The following is a 20,589-nucleotide window of genomic DNA, read 5'->3' on the forward strand; positions in this document are numbered from 1 at the left end:
GAATAGACTGATAAATGTACATTTTTTGTGGTTAATGTAGGTTGCGAAGCAGAAGACCTCGGTTCAGATCCAGCTTCTCCGTTTGACTAAATGGTGTAATCCCGACAAGATCACAATTTCCAAGCCTTGCTTCCCTTATGTACTCAAAAATGATAGTAGCAAGAGGCAAATATGTGCGTTCTGCTAATCATTCATCAATCATGCATTCGTCTATAATACACACATTCACTCACCTTGCTAACATCCATCCATACAGCCGAGCAGTTCTTTACCATGCTTTTACTAGTTTGTCCGCTCAGTCATTCGTTCATGTTTTCACATACCCAGCGTGCATGAACCTCCCAGTCTAACCCTCTCTACGCCACCCATCTTTCGTTGGATTATTCCCTCTTCCATGCGTTTGCTGATGTCCATTCATCCATTTAATATTTTTCAGTAGGTTAAACCCTGCTCTCAGCAGGAGTTTGAATTCCAGCGTGGACAACTCAGCCTTCCTTCCTTCAGAAAGAGTGTGGTAAAACTGTGCAATAGTAACACTTGTTGTTTACAGCGGATAGAAATAGCGGAAGTGACACTCCAGGCGCTACGTATAAAACACGTTACTATTAGCACTCATTCCTGGTCTCCTACCGGAAGCGGTGGTGGTGTTCCGGTTTGTGCAGTCGGTGGTGCGGGTGAGGTGCCAGCAAGCTGGCGCTGGGCATCAGCGGGTAGCTATAGTCCAGGAGCGGCAACCAGGGCATGAAGGGCCCCCCGAAGGGCGCAGGCTCACGCAGGGGTTCGGGCTTATGTAGCAAGATATTCTCGATGAAGAAGGAAGGATGTGGGTCTCTGAGAAGGTCCGGGGGGCCCAGGGCTGAAGTGCAGGTTGATGATTCCGGTGCCGGTGCAAGACCCCTCTCTGATGCCAGAAATCAAACCAAAGTGGAACCCCTTCCAGGAACCGGGCACCTCGCTGCAGGCCCGGCTCTAGGATTCTTGTTCAAGGAGGGCCATGAACAAGATTGGGTGGGCCACGAAGATGAGAATGGGCAGTGTTAAAAAGTATTGTAGGGATCTGATATTTTAGGTACAGACATTGTCGACCTCTGACGTTTTAACACCAAAACAACCAACGAGTTACCTACTTTGCTTTCCCAACTGGGTTGCCGCCTTTGTCGAAAGGGAGAGATGCAGCATGCAGAACGGCTGCAGGCTGCTCCTTATCATGTGCAGTAACATTCCTGCTGCCACATATCTCTGTTGCTTCTGTCTCTCTCTTAATCTCTGCACTGCTCTTATCTCTCCTTTTGCCCCAACATAGAGGGTGCCTTAATTTTTTCACTGCATCTTTGTCATATTTGCAATTTTGTCAAAATTGAATTTTCCTTTAACCCATTTATAGTCATATGTAACGTTATTTCATGCCTTATTGTTTTATTTCTGAAGTTTCATCGCTCTTCGCTATTGACACAATGAAACTTCCAGTCTACGTCTGGTATGTCACTAAGCAGTTTTTAAACCAAGAAAGCTAGTCCCCACCCCCCCAGCTTTTGTATCCAATTGTTGCAGCCTGCGGCGAGCCAACATCCCCCACCTAAGACTTGTTCATTTTGGTGCTCGAAAACATAAGCAGCTCCCGAGGCCTGGGATGGGAGGAGATGCACCATGCTCTGCTTCCTCGAGGCCTGGGATGGGAGGAGATGCACCATGTCGTGCCTTCTCGGCTGGCCAATTGTCACACTCAAGCTGTAGCAGCCTTTCGAGTTGTGTGCCAGCAAGAAAGTCGGCCCCGGTATGTGGACCTGCTTTTTCACTTCTGGATGACCTTGGGTGGGCCAGGATCTTCCTTGGGTGGGCCTGGCCCACCTGGCCCACCCTCTAGAACCGGGCTGCCTCGCTGTCTACTTGAGACCAGTTTGTTACTGTCCAGGCGGGGCCGTCCCTGTACAAAGAACGGGAGCCCCCAGCAACCAGGACTCTCACACTACCAGGCACCGCCACACTACATCGGCATAGATAAAACAGTTGGTGCCCTACCAGAACTAGGGACCCTCACTTTATGTGGCAGCAACTTGGCTGTACCCACGCGGCTAAAGAGACCCCTGCAAAGAGGAACCTCAGTATATCAGGGGAGTGTTGTGTTGTGGGCCCAGGGCCCACATACTAATGGAATCACGACACAGACACACTGTACGTAGTTAACTGGCCATGTGCACGTGTACCCGGGCCCCTTTATTAACAGGCTCACGTCACTCAGCCTGTGAGGGATGCGTGTGGGGTGCATGTGTGCCCACTCCCCCAGGGAGTGGTTAACAACTCTGTGTCTGCTGAGACAGTAGAACGTGTCTCGCAGGACACAACAGGGAACGGGGTGCACCCCACCCCTTGCGGTCTGATTCTTTACAATAGCAGGAGACTAAAGTCCTCATGCTCCTCAATCTCTGACCATGGAATGTCAAGAAAGCCTGCCTGGCCTCTGCCACCAGGTAGCACCCTCCCTCTCGGACGCTTGGGTGCAGTCTGTGAGGGCCACAATCTGCAGCTAGGTAACAGCCTGTCATGTGTAGGGAGGGTCTTCTCTTTACGCCTATGAGTAGCTGAGGGAGCCCCTCTCTGTAAGTAGAGCCCCACTCTTCAAAGCTTCAAATGGTTCAGGGTCGCCTACTCCACAAGCAGAGTCTCAGTTTTTGAAGGTAGGGGTGAAAGTCGGCCATCTCCTCTGTCCTCCCCTCCCCTGCAGGCAGAATCTATGTGCTCTGGAGCCGGAGTAGAGCGAATGGGGCCCTCACTCCTTCCTGCAATATATCACTCTCTAAATACTGACATAGTTTTGGATTGGCTCTGCAACTAAGACCCTCCCTCTCTGGTGCAGGGAATTGTTCAGAGGTGCCTCTTTGTAGGTGGTTTAGGGGTAGAAAGGTAGGTTAAACGCTCACTCTCTGGAGCTGAGTGCAAGGCAAGGTGGCAAAGGAGCATCTGCATCCAGTTCTCTCACTCCCTCCGAAGCTCGAGGTAGTTAGGGCCTTTCCTCCTCAGCAGCCAGGACCTCACACTCTGAAGCCCTAAATCAGTGGCAGATTAAGGACTCTGCCCTTTGTGAGGCATGTTTGTTTCTGGCTGGGCGCTGCTGCGGGCGCCTTTGTGGGGCCAATGAAAGCTGAGGCTGGGGAGAGACGCCCCCCTCCCCAAGTGGTGGATAGAGAGAAGCCGGGCGCGCGCTCTCCAAGGTGCAGAAATGTCGCCTTCGTTAAAGACACCTGTAATGGCTCCTATTAGCGCACATTAACGCTCTGCTCGGGTGGTGCACAGGGAGGGGGTTCTGTCAGCATCTGCCCTCTACCCCAGGGCTTAGACTGTGTATTAATTAGGGGTGCTTCTGGGACGATGTTTTACGCACACATTGACCTGTGGGAGAGCCATTCCATCAAAGGCTGTGCATCGAAGCACAAACAAGGGTTCTCGCTCTGAATTACAGAGCTGAGACAACTTAATGCACTTTATGATATTTTGAGGCACCCGGGAGCTTTAAGAAACGAAGCGCGGGAGCCCGTACTTCTTGTTTTGAAAATTATTTTCGGCTGGATTCACGCACCCAGTGCAAATTCGGCCGTTTAAAAAACAAAAAGGCATTTTTTTGGCCCTGGGTGTCCTTGTGGGACGCCCTGAGCAGGCCTAGGGGGTCAGGGTGTTTCTAATTCTTCACTTTTCTTCCCCCGAGTCACAAGATGGCTGCCAACTCTTCCTGGTTTGGAGTGTTGGCAGCCAATTAGAGTGAAGCTCGTGCCCGGAAGGGTTTGAGACTCCTCCTCGGTGCTCGGATATCGATATTTTTATTTTTTTATTTTTTCAGGAATTACTGAACGGATTTACACCATTTAAAAAAAGGTCTCTTTCTGAACCAAGATAAATAAATGTGCAATATAAATGGTGTTTTATACTGAACCAGTGGTCCAGCTGTTCAGTATGTTCACCAAGAAACCATCTGTGGTTAAAAAATTCTCCATTTCTGTCCTGGCATTCTACCCAAATGGTATGTGCGCCAACCCGCTTAGTGGCAACGTCAGAGGCGAGGAGGCACGCATCCGCATATTTTCTCATGTGCTTTATCTTTACACATATTTTTTCTTTGTAAACGCAGTAGCTGAACAATTGACCCTGAAGAAGGCCGTGACACTTTAATAGGTCCCTATGCCGAAACATGTTGGTCATGCACTAACACAGATGCCTCTAATGATGGCACCTGCGTTCCCAGCTATTTGATTTTGCTTTTAATCCTGACAGTGGGTAGCTGAATAAAGTTGCTGCATAGCTAACCCCATAGCCTGTTTTAACCCACGTACACACCAGCACTGCACTTCACTCACCACACCAAGCTCACATGTGGTGTTAGCACACCCACCTTACCCTGACTAAAACATCCCTGAGCTCCTCCCTCGTAGCGCGGGGGTTGTAGCCCACGTAGAGACCAGGTCTCTCACGCGAGGAGGCACCCCTATGATGAAGCATGACACCTTTAGTGTGTGAGGGGAATATTCCTAAAAAGGGATTCCCCCTACACTTGGTTGAGTGGACTAGTTTGCACCTTGCTCTTAGTTTTCTGGCCTTTTTCTGTGATATGATTAACAAGTGGGGAGGTGGCCCACGCAGGTCCTTATATCTCCTCTAGCCCCCTAGTGTGAATTCACTGTATTTGATAGTGGCCTCGTGTTTTAGACCCTTCTGCCTATATTGATGGTGTACTGATACACTGCATTGCCAATGCACCTAAACCACTCAATGTCCTACAAACATACTAAATACTTGCTCTCGATCTCCACCTCTCCCCCACCATTTGAGGATGGTCTGCCATTTCACCCATTAGCTCAGCTACTGGGATCTCACCGTGCCATCCTCGAGAAAACATTGTTTTCACATTAAGCCCTGCCTAACCTCTCTTGCTCCACAAGGTTCTTATTGTTCCACTCATGCCAATGCTCATTTGTTGCTCCCCTCTGCCCCATGGACCTCTTTCTGGCCCTTGGACTGCCTCTGTCCAATTGTTTGAGCCCAGAAACTGCTTACCCCTTGAATGCTAAAGCACACTTCACCACATATGTCCTCCCTCTACACTGCTAATCAGTGCTTAATTTGAGCTGGTGGTTTCCAGTGCTGGGCACCAGCACTTAATTGTCATCACCACACTTATGATGCTCTGCCCCATGGTGGTGCTGCTCATCTAAATTAGAGATGAGCCGAACAGCAGTTGAATATGAATCAAATATACATTAAAAAAAGACTAATACATGCCTCCCCAGCCATTCCTTTAGCTTTGGGGACCTGGAATAATCTGAACTGTCACACTTGTAGGCTAGAGAGATGGTTAGTAGTTGTTTTGGTACCCTCATTGGCGGAGATGACGGCGCAGTGGGTGGTGCAGGCTGCAGTGGCCTCCTGGTCATGGACCTGGCACTTATTATTTTACAAATTAAGCACCTGCTTCTCCTATGCTGGTTCATTAACTGCGTTTATCAGTGCCTATCCCTTAGACACTCTTTGGACGGCCCTTGATCACATGACACAGCTGCGAGGTGTTGAAGGGTGACTCAGAACACCACAAGGATGTAAGCAAGGCACGTTCAAAAAGTGCAACTGAATTTGTTTTTGTGCCACCATCATTTCATGTGATTAATGGCCATCAGCTTTATTTACACACAGTGTAATGTCAGCTGTAAGACTCATTTTCACTGCTTTACTGAATCCTTTTGAGTAAAGATTGTTGCTACTAGCTATCACTGGCTTACCTTATCTGATAGAGTACTAGATGAATTGCAGTGATATAAATCTGCCTATGTCTGTTACCGTGAACCGTGTTGTTAGGGTTAATACCGTCTTTTTATATAGTGCTTTCTAAGTGATGTTATTAACTAATGTTAATATCCCCCAATTTCTGGTACTGAAATCAGTGATGTTAGAAGGAATTAAAGAGGCAGTCGACATTGCCGAGATTCAGACTCAAACTCTATTTCACCAGGTTTGTCGGAAGAAAGCATTCCGCTCCCTGACACACCCTGGTTGCTGAAATGGATCATTTAAAAAAGAACTGTGTTATATTCAGCACATGCTTACATGCATAATGAGCCCCCATACATGACTGTGAGGCGTAACAAACTCCTCCTCCTTTGTGGTCACAAAGCTGCAGTTTCCTTACTGCATCGAGCAGTCATTGTCCTTCAGCTCAGCAGGCCTTTCCTATTTTCCTGTCTATTTCTGTAGAATCTTTTATGGAGTTGGAGCCCTTCATTTTTGTTGACACACATAAACATGGGATAATTAAAAAAGTTGTAGGTTCGCGCACAGTACAAGTTATACGTGATACGTTTGCTTTTTCATCGACAGGATTTTAAAAAGACAACACGAAAAGGGAAATTCCTTTGCAAACAGAAAAATAAAATCGTGAAATTGTCAACATTATAAACACCAAGTATACGTTTTGTGTAAAAAAGTAAATCTGGAAAGGCACAAGCATCTGTAAGAGTTTTTGTGCATTTTATATTTGTGTGCATCCCTAACAAAGTACAGAATGTGGATTTATAATCTAATTTATATGTGCACACTGACATGATGCTTTTACACTGAAAACTATTTTCCATTCCATGTAGAAGTGTGTTTTTCTGGCTCTGGATAACTAGGCCTGGCTTTAGACCTAAATGTCATCTTGTTCAAAATGGATGTCTCCTCCTGCACGTCCACTTATTCTGTAGCACTCAGTCAAGCAGAGCCATGTTTGTTTATTTCCATTGACATTGTTCTTGCTGTGCTTGATGAAAGCTCTACAGCATGGTTACAATAATGTTTCTTTTCCAAGGGACCTGCCGCTAGCTCACTGTACCCTATTTATTCGTAATAGCTTGTTGTTGTTCATGTAACTAGTTTGTCCTGCCATCTCTGGACGACGTTAGCCTTAGTGGGTGGAATCACTGTGCATATAATGGGCTAGTGCTTAGATGGTAAGGCAATAGTACGTTTCATAAAACGGCTCTCTGATTTGCTACAAATGTGATACTTTTTTCACACCAGGATGAATTAGCACTTTCATTGTTAGTCTATAAAAAGATTTCCCATATAAACCCTCAACTTTTTAGGTGAGCCGGAACACTTTCCAATGCTACTAGGGATATGCTGCCTGTTTCTCTATTGATTCTGCCACTCACTTGGGGCTTATCGTTTTTCTGATTTCCACATAATTCTGTAATGCCCTGCCCTGAGAGCGTTCTTGGCATTGATTTCATGTTTTTGTATTAATTAATTTCTGTACCACACCTGTTAAATTGAGCCCATACTTAAAGGACTGTATTTTGATTTGCAAAAGACACATTGCCTCATGAAATTGAAGTATAACTCCGTCCGTGATTCACCAACTTGTGGGAGAATTATTGAGCTAATATTTAGGGTGTTCAACTTTATGGAGTTCCCCACACCCACAATACCCAAGCTAGGAAGCAATCACTGACAGGGATGCACGCCACAGGCTGAAGATTTTATTCATGGAATCACACAGAGAATGTGTCAGATATTGCACATGTGTTGCCCCAGTGAACATCACTCTAGTTTCCTGAATTACACATCAAAAACTTATTCCGTGCTGCACATTTTCCAATACTTCCCCTGACGGACATCATCCTCTGGCTCTCATGCACATATTGCACTCCTCCTGCACTGGAATATTGTGACTTCCGTTTCAGAGACTAAATCCTAAGGTGAAAACCTTGACTGGGATGACCCATTTGTTACATTCAACCTTTTCTCCATTCTAGTTGGCCTGAATCTGTGCCTAGCACAAACACGTTGTTTGTGATTGTCTCTTTAACTTTTCTTGGTATGTTTCACCTTAAAACGTGAAAAAATAATTTCTGTTCCTGTTACCTATTTTAATGATCTTAGTGTAATTTTGCTCATTCATTTATTTTCTGTTTTTCTAATTTGGCTTGAGACTTTTATTCAGTAGTGTTATTTAAATTTTGGTACTGCTTGAATATAATGCGTATAATGCACACTTCTCTGTGGATTGTGTAATGTCCCATAGCCACTAGGGGTTGAGCAGATGTTCTCTCAGAACCTCTCTCTTGACTTATCCAAAGTGAATGTATTCATTTATCAAGCTGGTACCCTCTACCAAGTTAATAACCCTATTCCTGACACCGTTTATTGTGAAGAGTGAAATAAACTATGCCATTACACCTCTGCTTTAGCGGAGTGTATCCATTAGCCATTAGTGTATCCATTAGCCCATATTTGTATTAAGTGCTCTAAAATGGCCACAGGCTAACACTGTGAAAAACATGTTAAATAAATAGGAATAAAATATGATGTGGCACAATGAACCATTTAATTTGTTTATTAATATATTTAACAACATTTTTAACAAATATATATTTATCAGTGTTTATACAAATTGTTCATCATGGTACAAAAATACATCACAATTATGGACGGAATTATTTTGTTTTGAAGCAAAAGTGGATTGAGTTGTGCAGACATGCATGCTACCCAGAATAAAATGTAAAAAAAAGTCATGCACATGATTGCTGCGATTAGAATGAAAGTAGATAGGCATTGACAGGTGTAAAAATTGTGGAACATGTGACCACAGCCAAGTTTCGAGGTGCTGTTGGACTTCAGTAGTATGATTTTATAAATTCATTGCTTCAGTCAATTTTCTTTCTTCAGGGATACCGTTTACCTGTAAGGAAAGGAACATTTTAATTATTGCCAGATTAGGAAGAGTGACCGAGTGAAAAAACAGATGGTGTAAGATGCAGAATCATTTCGAAAAAGAATCAATATAAAAGCTTCACTTAAAGCTAGATTAATCCTTCTAATATTGAATATCATGAACCTCTTCTAGAAATATCAGAATCAAGTGCAAGAAATCATAATGTCCATGCCTGCCACTAGTTTCCACCAAGAAGGACAGCTAGCAAACTCATTTCAATAGTACAGATGATCAGCAATTGTACGGAAACCTTAATATGTTTCTTGTCAAGTCATTAAACAGAAGGGTAATCCTCCAGAATATCTGTACAAGGGTGTTAGTTCTGTGATAATATTAATATGTAAAGGAAAACAATTGTCAAGGTTTTGTGATCAATTGATAGGTTAATTTTATTTAAGAGCAATTTTTATTTTGTTCTAATCATTGAGTAAACAATTTCTGTGGATTTTTAGCAGTTTTAATAATGTTAAGTACTTTGGAAAACCATTATACATCTTTGTTGGAAGTTTTAAATAATTTTATTTTAGCAATTTCATATAGTTTAAATCTACAACATACAATTGTGAATATCTCTAAAAGATTTTAAACCACTGCTAACAATTTTTACCTTTTGAATGTCTTTTTCAAATTTCAAGTTAAAATTCAACCTTCGTACAAATCCTCACAAAACAGTACATTTTAAAAAGCTTTTATAAACTTTAAAAGAAATCCTTAATGACTATTTTGTAAAGTACTGAACTCTTCATGTAATTCAAAATTCACTTTCATTCTAAAAAGAAATTCTATAATTTTTTGCCAAAGTCTGGTGTTTAGTTCAAACACTGATAACTATTACTATATCTCTAAAAACTAAAAAAATTCAGCCGTTATGAAACTATCTGTGAAGGCATTCCGAAATGCAAGGTTGAACACACATAATGTGGGCTCTTATAGAATCTGAAGGCAACTTGAGGGCAGACAAGAAAGAGCCACAGTTCACAAACCTTATACTAGGGCAGGACCTAGATTACTTAAATCACATTGGTAAAATCATTGTTTAAAGATAAGCATTTCTTGATCCAAAAAACAGCGTACACTAAAACACTGAGGGGGGCAATATTCTGGAAGTATTAAAGGACCATTTGAAAGGTAGAAGTATGCTGTGCAAATGCACATAACCTAGCATAACATTTCATGAGACTCCTTTGGATTTCGCAAGGAAGACTCAGCAATTACTCATTTTTACACAAAGAAAGCAATTCTATTTAAAAAAAAAAAGTTGTATTTTTATTTCAGAGTAGAGTGTTTCCAGCGACTGTGGCCATCACTGGTCAACATGTTCATTACATATTCAGCAACACTTAAGCTTTCAACAATTACAAGGCATTGTCTTTGGGACCTGGTCTTGTATGTGATTAATGGCCAGTGCCAGCAGTTAGTAATGTCAATTCTCACTGGTCGATTATCAGTTGTGCCTATATCCCTAAAGTAACCGATTACTCACTTTGTACTTTGGACTTCGCCTGCAATACCTTGCTGAAATAGCCAATGTTTACTCCAGGCTATGGTAGTAGATTTAAAACTCAGAAATCAGTAGAAATCGGAATCAAATACCATGAAATGAAAACGTAGTCAGAACTATTACTTATTAAAATACTAATGTTCATTTGTGTGTCGGAATATAAGGCAGTTAAAATAAGGCATTTCTAAACATGGCAGTAAGTCCTAGAAAAGTCTTGCCCAAAACAATACTATAAATGCTAATTTTCTTCCTCAGTAGTTCTGATTGTGAGCAAGAAAAATAATCTCTCACCTTCTCTCCCAGTGCTGCAATGACTGTACTCAAAATCTACTCCCCACCAGCAAAGACGAATGGAAATCTCATAATCATGCACTGAATATTAAAGTTCCTACTTTGTACTAGGAGATTGGATTGATACCTCACTTTTATAACAGAGTACAGAGTCATAAACTTACTAAACTTGTGGGTGTATCTGCCAGTGAAGATCAAGACGGTAGTGACACCCACTCAAAAAATGCTATACAAGTAAAGGGTACCCTAAAAACACCCTAGAACAGTAGCCAAAAAATATTAAAAGTAAAGAGACCAAATAATATTGCCATGTACAGAATCAAGGGAGAGTAACAAACCATTAAGTTTACCTCAGTAATGATTTTATGTACTGTTATTAGCATTGCACTTACTCCCAGGCCAGACAAAGTGACTCACAGGCACACAATGAGTCACGAGATGTTGCATATTTATAATAATCATAGCATATTTCACTTACAAAAAGATTAAAAAAAGAATTTCAGAGAATAAAGTAAGAAAGGTGTGATAAAATTTGAAAAGAGAGTAAGATATGGTGTGCAAGAGATAATTAATCGTTAGGTACTGGGGCCTTTCCCAAGAGAGAAGTGGGCATCCATTTTCCTCTGAGTGTGTTCATCAATTCTCTTTACATCCTATTTGAAGGAAAGTATGTTTTGGCAGGGCTTTTTTAAGGGGAAATGCATTGAGGAAATGTATAACAATGATAAGAAGGGCAGTGGCTCACTGGTGGCAATTGTGATTGTAGTGGAGAAGAACACTTGCACCATACATGCAGTTTTATGGTATGTGGTAAATAAAATCTGAACTATTGCTTCCACCAGGGTTATTTTGAGTTTTTACATTTAAAGGGTTAGAAAACATTAAGATCTACTGTTTGGAGCGACTTTCTTCTTTGAATCTCTGCATTAGTGTTCACAATAATAGAGAAGTTAGTTATTGTGTGACCACATCAGACTGGTTAGTAAATAGCGATTTCTTATACCTGGTATCTAGATGTTAGAAAAACCTGTAACATTGTGTAGATCTTCAGTGCGTTTTGCTTACCTGAGCCATCCCAGTACAATGAAACATGCAGTTTTTCATGCCTTTTGTAGGTATCTGATACCTGTACTTGGTGGAACCCAAAGGTAGTGGCCATACCTCTTCTTATAAAAACACCAACCCTGATTACCACTTGCAAACTGGAGACACTGTGACAGGTAAGTGGCTACATGGTAATTCAAAACATATATCTCTTTTCAGAACCATAAGGTTGTTCATCTCGCCATCCAAATATCTTTGAGAAAGCATTTGGATGCCCAGATATGGCTTAGAGTTTTACATAATTATCAAGTGGAAATGTGTTTTGGCTGTTAAAGAATGGAGGCTTACACATAGGTGAAAACAGTGTCCTTTCACATAGGTTTACTCAGTGATAAACATGTTGTAGTCTAGACATCTCGCCAATTCTCGCAATGGGCCTCATGCTTGATGTTTGGTTTATTTAGCAGGCAAAAAATACATGACATACAGGTCAGGAATTAAAGGGGGGTCTCAACTGTCTCTTTTAATGAGTGGACCTCTTTAGGGTCAAAACCATCATTGATACTTAGGAGCAAGTGCCCTCACCACCCTTTCATTCTGGAACTGCACACCATATATTTTTTGTTATAATAAATGGGAGGTAGTGTGCTGGACTGATCCTAATCCTCCCTTCCCTTCCTCGTTAACATTATTTTTCCAGCAGCCAAGGCTACTGAGAGGAGAAGATGCGTTGCTGCGAAAATTAGATTGAACACAAAGTTTAATAACAAAGGTAAGAAAATTTAAGTGAGTCCTGAAAAATTGTAGCCTTGAAGAATCCAAAAGTATATGTAATTTGAGGTGAACAGATTCTTGCTACCACCTAGAATTATATGATTTATAAATACAAGTTTCACTGATTTACTCCACCGTCCTGAGCACTGTACCAGTTGCTCCTTTTGTTCCCTAACATGGACCTTTTGCAATTATAAGATGTCTATAATGGGGCTGACTCCCTCCCACAGTCCTTTAAAAAAACGTTCAGGTCCTGGGAAGATGCTCTGCATTTAATAGTCACAGTTCGCTGCTAATCCAGTTTAGTTTCCGCTGTTGATTTTGCACAACATAAAATTATCAATTTTGCTTTCCTCTCTGACTTGGGCGTACTGTGACATTAAGATATTGTAACCTGTTCTTTAAATGAGCGCCCCATTATTTGTGGCACATAATCATAAATTATACCTGAACTTGGGTCCAAAGTTTTTCACCAGGGAAAGTCACCTGCTGTAATGTGGCGAAATGTGTAAGAGAAAATCCAGTCGAAAATAGAAAAAAAAAGCAGTAATTGGGTTACATATACTCATTCTTCCAAATGATTCCCCATTGTGTTGTTATTGGAAGTACTCCCTCCCCCGGGTGCAATGTCTGTGACATCAGTAGTGCCGAAGACCTCAAGGGGCCTCTCAGTGATCCCCTATACATCAGTTTTCATTCCAACACATATTTAGTTTGTCTGATAGTGACTCATTATCTTTCACAACTCTCTATTCTTCCAGGATTCTCAAAGTTTTATACATGTACATTAAACCTAATATTTATTGCACTAATCTTATGGAACTCTAACTCATGGATTTCTCATTTTGAAGCATTTCATGTGAGCATCTTTCCCTAGTTGGGCACTCATGTATGATTTGAGCAAGTATCTGAAAGACAGGAAAATTTTGCAAAATATTGATAGTGTATCTTTCAATATCTTAGTGAACCAGTGAATCAACTGATACTTTTAGGACTGACTATATTATAATAAGTAGTATTTAAGACTGAAAACCTATGTGCAATGAAATGGGGACAGTGACAAATTTATGAATGGGCGCATTTTGTATCACGATGTATACTTGCCTCAAATCTTTGAAATGTTGTCATGCGATATTCTCCTTTAATTCCCGAAAGCAGTAACAAAGAGGAGAAAAATGTAAATGAAAACTTTGAAAGCAGGCTGTTCATTCACACGAATGTGAATGTAACTCTCCAAATTTGTGATAGCTTCTGTAATAAATAGGAACAAACCATACATAGCCTCTTAAGTTACCATCATTTCAACCTGTACCATACTAACCTGCAATCTTTTGTTGTGGAATCTGTGTCTGATGTTGTAAATTCCTAAAGGAAAATAGTGACAGTTTAGTGACATTTGTAGGTGAACGTACTACATTTATAATGCATGCAATGAACATAATAGAGTCTCAATTGTTTAGCGTGGTGCATTCTTTTTCTCAAAATCAGAATTCATCTAATACATTGACAACTGCATCACCTTTGTAATTGCTCCTAAAAGGTAATATAAACACTTTTCATAATTTACAGCTAAGGAGTGAATTGCATGTGATCTGAAGAGATGCGGCTTGGGAGCAATTTGAAGTTAAAACACTTCAATAAGTGTGGTAAGTTTAAAGGAAGATTGTTCAACAGAGATTTGATAGTCATTCAACTGTCTTTCTGTTGTTATATCTGGCAAATACTGCAATCCCACCAGAAGAATACATTTTCTTCTACTGCTCTCTGGACAAGACAGGAGTGTGATTTCATAAAAGTAAAGTATCAGCATCATTAAAGTGTTTGGAATATAATTGCCTTAATTTGGAAAAATAGCATTACTATGAATTTGTTTTGTGAGTGAAACGTAGGACCAACAGTTAATCTGCTACATATAGTTGTTTTGATTGTCCCATGATGGTCATTTCAGTCATTGCAATTCAGAATGATACCATTTTAATGTTTTTATTCCTACTGTTGTTTTATACCTACTATGGGTGATATTGAAAAACCTAATATAACAAGCAAATTATTCAGGCGCACAAAGCCAATTTTAAAGTGTGATCTCTTACTCTGGCCAGCTGAGTTAATATGTTTTTACAACGTAATCTGTACCACACATATTCCCAGGACTTCTAAAGGCAGTCGTATTCTGCCAGTGTACCGAAAACTCCTATTCATGAATCTATGAGCTAATGTATGATTGCTGTACTTAATTGCACTGGGAAATTGCAAAACATCTTTTGTTCAATTTACAAACTTTGACTTACACAATCTTATAGCCAGGTTTGTGGACAGCCTCCTCCTCTCATGAAAATTACTTGATCTTGTAAGTACTATTTGATGAATAGGCTCAAACAACAATTGATCAATGCAGAATTTATAGATCTTTCTAAAGCAGTTGCTAAGGCTGACCGACGTACATATGGAGAAAACTAAGGCACGTTGGGAACCCCAATAGGTGTGCACCGATTGGTAGGATTACACCAAGACACATCAAGTTCAGCTTGATAGTCATAATACATATTATGATTATACATTGGTGAATCCAGGCCATGCCTTTGCACCAGTATGGTTTTCTATGTCTTGGCTGACCTTCACAAACAATTATTAGTTAAGGTAGTGAAGAGTAAAACTATTGATTTTGCTAAATCAGTGTTCTGCCTTCAGAATGAAGATGCATATTTTCAAGCTAGAAAGCCTGTGGAAAACAATGACCCATTATTATTTGAATATCTGCTTCTGATCTACTTGTGCTTTGTTTGAAAATATAGAGAAACATACTTTAGAAGCTATATCAATTGGCACAGGGATACAGAGTTTCTATACAGTATGGCTATATAACAGTTCATCAATGCTTTGAAGCAAACTAATGAAGCTAACATGCAAGCTATTTTATTATCAGGATTTGAATGTTTTCCAGTGCCCTTTTGTAAATGCTTGAAGGCAATTGCAGATATTTTTCTGGAAAAATATATATTGATGCACCAAAGTGTAATAACCGCAGCAATTTGACTAGGAACTGGGACAAAGAGAATCATCTATAAAGTCTATGACGAGCTTCTGATATCCTCACATCAGTTGTTAAAGTTGTCTGTTGCATCTTTATAAAAAAAATAATTTGAAGAGCTAGTTAAAGATAGCGAGTACAGATTGCAATACAACAGATCTTTGAACATTGACCAAAAATCTTTGAACATTACCAAAGAAGTGATTAGTGCTTGGTATACACATTCTTGGTTGAAAAAGTGTAAATTTTGACCAGATTCTCAAGCTTTGAGAAAGATGTTCTACTCTTTTCAAATATAAAAATGTTGGCAGCTTGTGCTGAGCAAAAGATCATGAAATCTTATCCAGCAGCTATAATAGATCCCACAGTTGTTTTAAATTTGGGAGTGGTCAGTATTTCTTTCACAAAGGATTTGATGTGTAATAGAGAGATAAATAAAGAGTTTAGATTCCTCCCATTATGCCAAGTCCACCAATAAGATGCCATTAATATATTATTTGCATGTCAGTGTTAAAATGGCTTTAATGGAAATATCCCATGGCAATTCTTGCAAATAATAATGTGTATTCAGTTAAATCAGCTCTGGAATTATTGGATCATCCACTATCTGTCAATATTTTATATAGTCTTTGTAACATTTAAAAATCAATTTTAGTATTTGTAAACTATATTATTTTTACTGCCTTACTGTGGAAACAGACAGTGTTATTTTATATTATTGAATGCAAATAGCAAAAACCCTATATCCCACCAACAGAGGTGAAAACTATTGGTAAAGGGGAAACTGTATAGAATCAAAATGCACACTTACAAAAATCTTGACCATGGATAGCTTGTTTGTGGCAATGCTAAAAGTTCAATAGGCTTGATAACTAAGGATTATTATGTTCATGGCTTGGGTAGGATGGGAGGATGGCCTGTTGATTGGGGGTGAGGTATTCATCTAGAGGTAATCAAGGTCTGCTGAATGTATCCTAAACCAGACCTGAGAGTAGTAACTTAATGTTTATTTTTATTTTGTAAAGATAGAGGTCAGACTAGTAAACTCAGGAAATGCTGTATTTTTTTACTTCTGATGAAAAGGAAGTTTGATATTAGTCTCTGTGAAACCCATGTGACATGTCAGAATCCAGGGTAGTTTCAGACAAAGTTGGCTTAAGACCATATTGGTGCATTGTTTGTCTCAGCCACACCCTACTTAGATGTGCACAGCACAGGCCAGAAAAATGCACAATCTTACAGACAAATCTGGCTCTATCCAGGGCAAGTATAATGCACTGTGGAGAGCAGATTATTTAAATATGGACTGGTTGTTTCAGACTGCTGGTATTTCTGTTAATGCAGAGGGACCAGCCTCAGTTGAAGGATCCCTCCCAAGGTAGGTGTAGTGTCTGAGTGCAAACACACACACACACACCTGTGGGAGTATGTTTAGGATACCTCTGGAAAAACCTTTCCCTTTTCTTCAATGGCATTATCTCTTTAGGAGCAATAACTGTGTGCCGCTTCCTATAAGATGCACAGGCAGGGTACCGTCTGACAGCCAGTTTGCCCCAGCGCCCATGTTGGCAATACTATTGGCACAGGGGCAATGGCATTTCCTCATTTGCATGGGGCAACACCACCAGATAAATAAAGGATTTCTCCCCTTGAAATCATGAAGGAGCAAAATGTGCAATCATGTGACCTGTATTAAGGAACCTGTTACACAAGCATCTGCAGTCAGTTCTGTAATAAGAAAGAGCTATAGGGGCACAAAACGCTGGTGCAAATTTCATAATATGGCCCTGGAGCTTTTGGTTTTGTACTGCAGAGTTACTAATTGAAGCTGCTGAAACACACGCCTCTACAAAACTAAAGACCCGCCTACGTTAAACACCGCCTGAACTTTCACCACCCATCAAGAAGACTACACTGCTTCTCCCTATCAATTTGCTATATTCACTGCAACAACCGAAGCAGGAGTGAAGGACACTCCTTCTCCCACATCACAGCAAAGTCCTGGAACAGCTTCCCCATGCACCTCTGGACCATCACCTCACTTCCGGAATTCCTGATGGCCCTCAAGACCTGGCTGTTTGAATAAGCTTCTGGGGCCTGCAAGCGCCTGTATACCCTATCATGTGATAAGCTGTACTTTATAAATCCTGATTGATTGATTGATTGGACACACTTGATTTGCTGGAAATCATATATGTTAATAGGAGAATAAAATTGATACTCAATATCACACTAGAGTACTGGATTTCCTATTGTGTGAGTGATATCGGTTCACTGGGGGTATTTGGGTATTTGGTAAAGCTTTCAGCTTTGTACTAGCAAACTCTGATATCACCAATCATATCTTCTTAAACAAATGGCAAGAGGGTTGGTTTAATAACAATGCGATATCTGAAGCAGAAGCTCAGGATATTTATTCTCACTATCCTCAGGCTAGTCAAGAAACAAGATGATATGATCATTTTCTGTAGTGCTAAATAGCAATATATCATCTTGAAAACAGATGGCATTAAACACACCTTCAAAGACATGCTGTTTTATATGTTTGAACGGTGCAGCCGCTGAACCCAGATCGAAAGACACATGCACATATCAGGAGGCCTCTAACAGCAAAACAAAAGAGATCAGGTGGCAGGATGAGGATGATAAGACGAGGACAAATCAAGGACACAAAAACCTTGTAAAGTGTTCCCTCTTGCCACACTCGTGACATACAGCATCTGTGGCCTGGCAGATAATGTTGTTTGCTATGTATCTGCTACTTCCACATCAAAGCACTCAAGTTTTTCATCAGCTTCTTTAGGGCTCAATAATGTAGGTTCCTTTCTTTTTCCTAAGTGGCCCTATATTTTAATTACACTTACCTTCACAAAAGTTTGCAGTTCCTTTATGTGGTTTGCTGTGTGTCCTATTCCTTTTGCTTCCTATAGGTCAGTATTTTGGGCCATAGCTTCTCATAAATACACGGATTGTTTATGCTTCCGACCAGATGATCAAAACTGAGGGAGTCGCTCAATACGCCAAATTCATTTGTGTTTGAGAGGGCTCCAAGAATTGACACATATGCAGAAACATTCTCATTTTTCCCTTCGATTCTTCAAAACAATTTATGTTGTTTCAATACCACGTAATTGTTCCCCCCAATATGTTCCCAAAGTCTGTTAAATGTGAGTTGGAAGACCATGAACTGTGCTTCAGACCTTCTTTCAATACCTACGTTGTATAGAAGAATATTCTGTGTTATCAAAAGTGTGATTTTTCCCCTCTCCAATTACTATAAAATAAGATTCAAATAATTTTGCTCATTGTTTCCATGCAAGGCTGGTAAAGGAATGGGGAGGTTTTGACATGCTTGTTGTTGCGGCTGTCAAGAGAAAAAAGGTAAAATGTTCAACTGTAGATAAAGTTCAAGAGAATACAGAAAAAGAGTTAGTTTTAACTTCTATGTATATATGTCTTGGGGAGAATGATGATTTAATTTCTAGTGAAACCTTCTGTTTCACTTTGGTCTTGTTTCTATGTAAATGTCTTTGAATGAAGTTGGTATCCTGCAGGCTTGATATAGCACCGTGGTCCTATTTTTTAAATTTAACTTTATTCTTCATTCTATGTAAATGTCTTTGAATGGAGATTGGGATCTGACCTCTAAGTAGAACACATTTTAGAAGAGAGGCATTGTTGTAGAGCTTACATTTAGTCTCCATTTTAGCTTTCCTTTTTAACTTAGCAACTTTTCTAATGTTGGTTTGTGCATGTTTTCCCTAATACAAGAATGTGCCACACACACACACACTCATCTTTTATAGACATTTTCACAGTGTAGTCTGCACATTTAGTTCCAGGGTCGCACAACTTAACACACAATGCCTTGCTTTATTTTTGCTTGTAGGAGATCACTATTTCTCCCCAGGCTAATTAAAGACACTGTTATGCACCTTTGGCACAGTCTGATCAGCTTGCCATTTATTATTTAAACAGCATCCATGCTGAAGCAGTTGATAGGTTCACTTCCCGCTGGAGTTATCATGAAAGCTGCAGTAAGCTGTGATTGAGATGCCATTCCAATATTCATGACCTTCATCCTGAAAAGGAAGATAGCTGTGCAAGAAAAGTGTGCAGGTTTGCACACAGACGGGGATGCATTTGTTAATGCACTGAGACCGGCTTCCAGACATATAGTACCAAGGTATGGGGTTAGATCATTCCAAGAGACCTGGCAGATGGTTACTACCCTCATGCTCTGTTCAGCATAGAGAAATAAGTAGTAGATAGGAGTAACCTTAGTAACATTATGAACAAAGAACATGGTTGAATTGTTTGTGTTTTTCACCGTTCTAATAATGCTTATAATAATGAGGTGTCTCAACTTTCTAATAATCGCAGTTCATATGAATATTTACAAAGATTAGAGCTTTTTAATAAACATTTGAAAAAGCATTATCGTATCTTTTCTTTGTGACACCTTGGGCAAGCAAAAGTGACAAACGAAAGGGTTAGATCTGATCCCATAAATTACTTGGGAATTAGAGCGGTCATGATCGAGTCTAACAACAACATCTATAACACTGAAAGGTTAGAGTTTTATATGTGGTATTGTGAGCTAGCCAAACAAACCAACATTTGCTGATTATAAATGAAGACGCAGTCTCTGTTTTATGAAGTTTTCTTGATCCAAATACAAAGGCCTACTAAATTCATAGGAACCGTATAACAGCATGTACCAATTTTTTAATCATGCACATTGGATATAGGAGGCGTTTAGGCAGCATTTAGGTCGCCCCTTGAACCCTGGAGGATTAGACTGCTGCAGGCAGTGAGCAGAAGGGCATAGTAGCGTGCCGCAGGCAGAGCAGTAGCCCCCAGGAAAGGAATCACAGAGGACCAGCGCAATTGAGGAGGCACGAGAACTAGGCCAAACAGACTGCCATAGGTGGCCACAACAAACAAAGTGGTAAGGGTTCCAAGGAACCCTCATGTATATCTACTGTCTGGATTTAAAGCTAATTAGCACAGGTTAGAGGGTGATGAGAACAGCTGTTCCTAGCACATCTATTGTCATCAAAAATGTTGTAATATATGACGCGATCTGAGTCAGAAACTCAGGATATTTATTTTCACCATAACCAAGCTAGTAGTGAAAAGTTAACTGATGACAGTTAATAGCTGGCAGGCGTGACATACCAAAGTAAGAGGAAAAGGAAGTGGGAGCAGGTAGAG

General features: G+C 40.5%; 1 protein-coding gene across 8 annotated transcripts in view; it reads right to left on the reverse strand.

Moving 5' to 3' along the window:
* Window positions 1–8,340: 8,340 nt before the first annotated feature.
* SGCE (sarcoglycan epsilon) overlaps window positions 8,341–20,589 on the reverse strand; it is a 171,172-nt gene continuing 158,923 nt past the window's right edge. For 4 of the 8 annotated variants that reach the window (XM_085630849.1, XM_085630848.1, XM_085630845.1 and 1 more), the window contains 2 exons: window positions 13,666–13,709; window positions 8,341–8,701 (listed from right to left, as the gene is read on the reverse strand). In XM_085630849.1, coding sequence (XP_085486975.1) covers window positions 8,685–8,701; window positions 13,666–13,709 — 61 coding nt within the window. In that variant the 3' untranslated portion in view covers window positions 8,341–8,684. Of the gene's footprint in view, window positions 8,702–13,448; window positions 13,484–13,665; window positions 13,710–20,589 lie in introns of all 8 variants that reach the window. The other 4 variants (XM_085630847.1, XM_085630846.1, XM_085630843.1 and 1 more) reach the window with 2 other exon arrangements.

The sequence above is a fragment of the Triturus cristatus genome, chromosome 10 (assembly GCF_964204655.1).
Source record: "Triturus cristatus chromosome 10, aTriCri1.1, whole genome shotgun sequence".
NCBI lineage: Eukaryota > Metazoa > Chordata > Amphibia > Caudata > Salamandridae > Triturus > Triturus cristatus.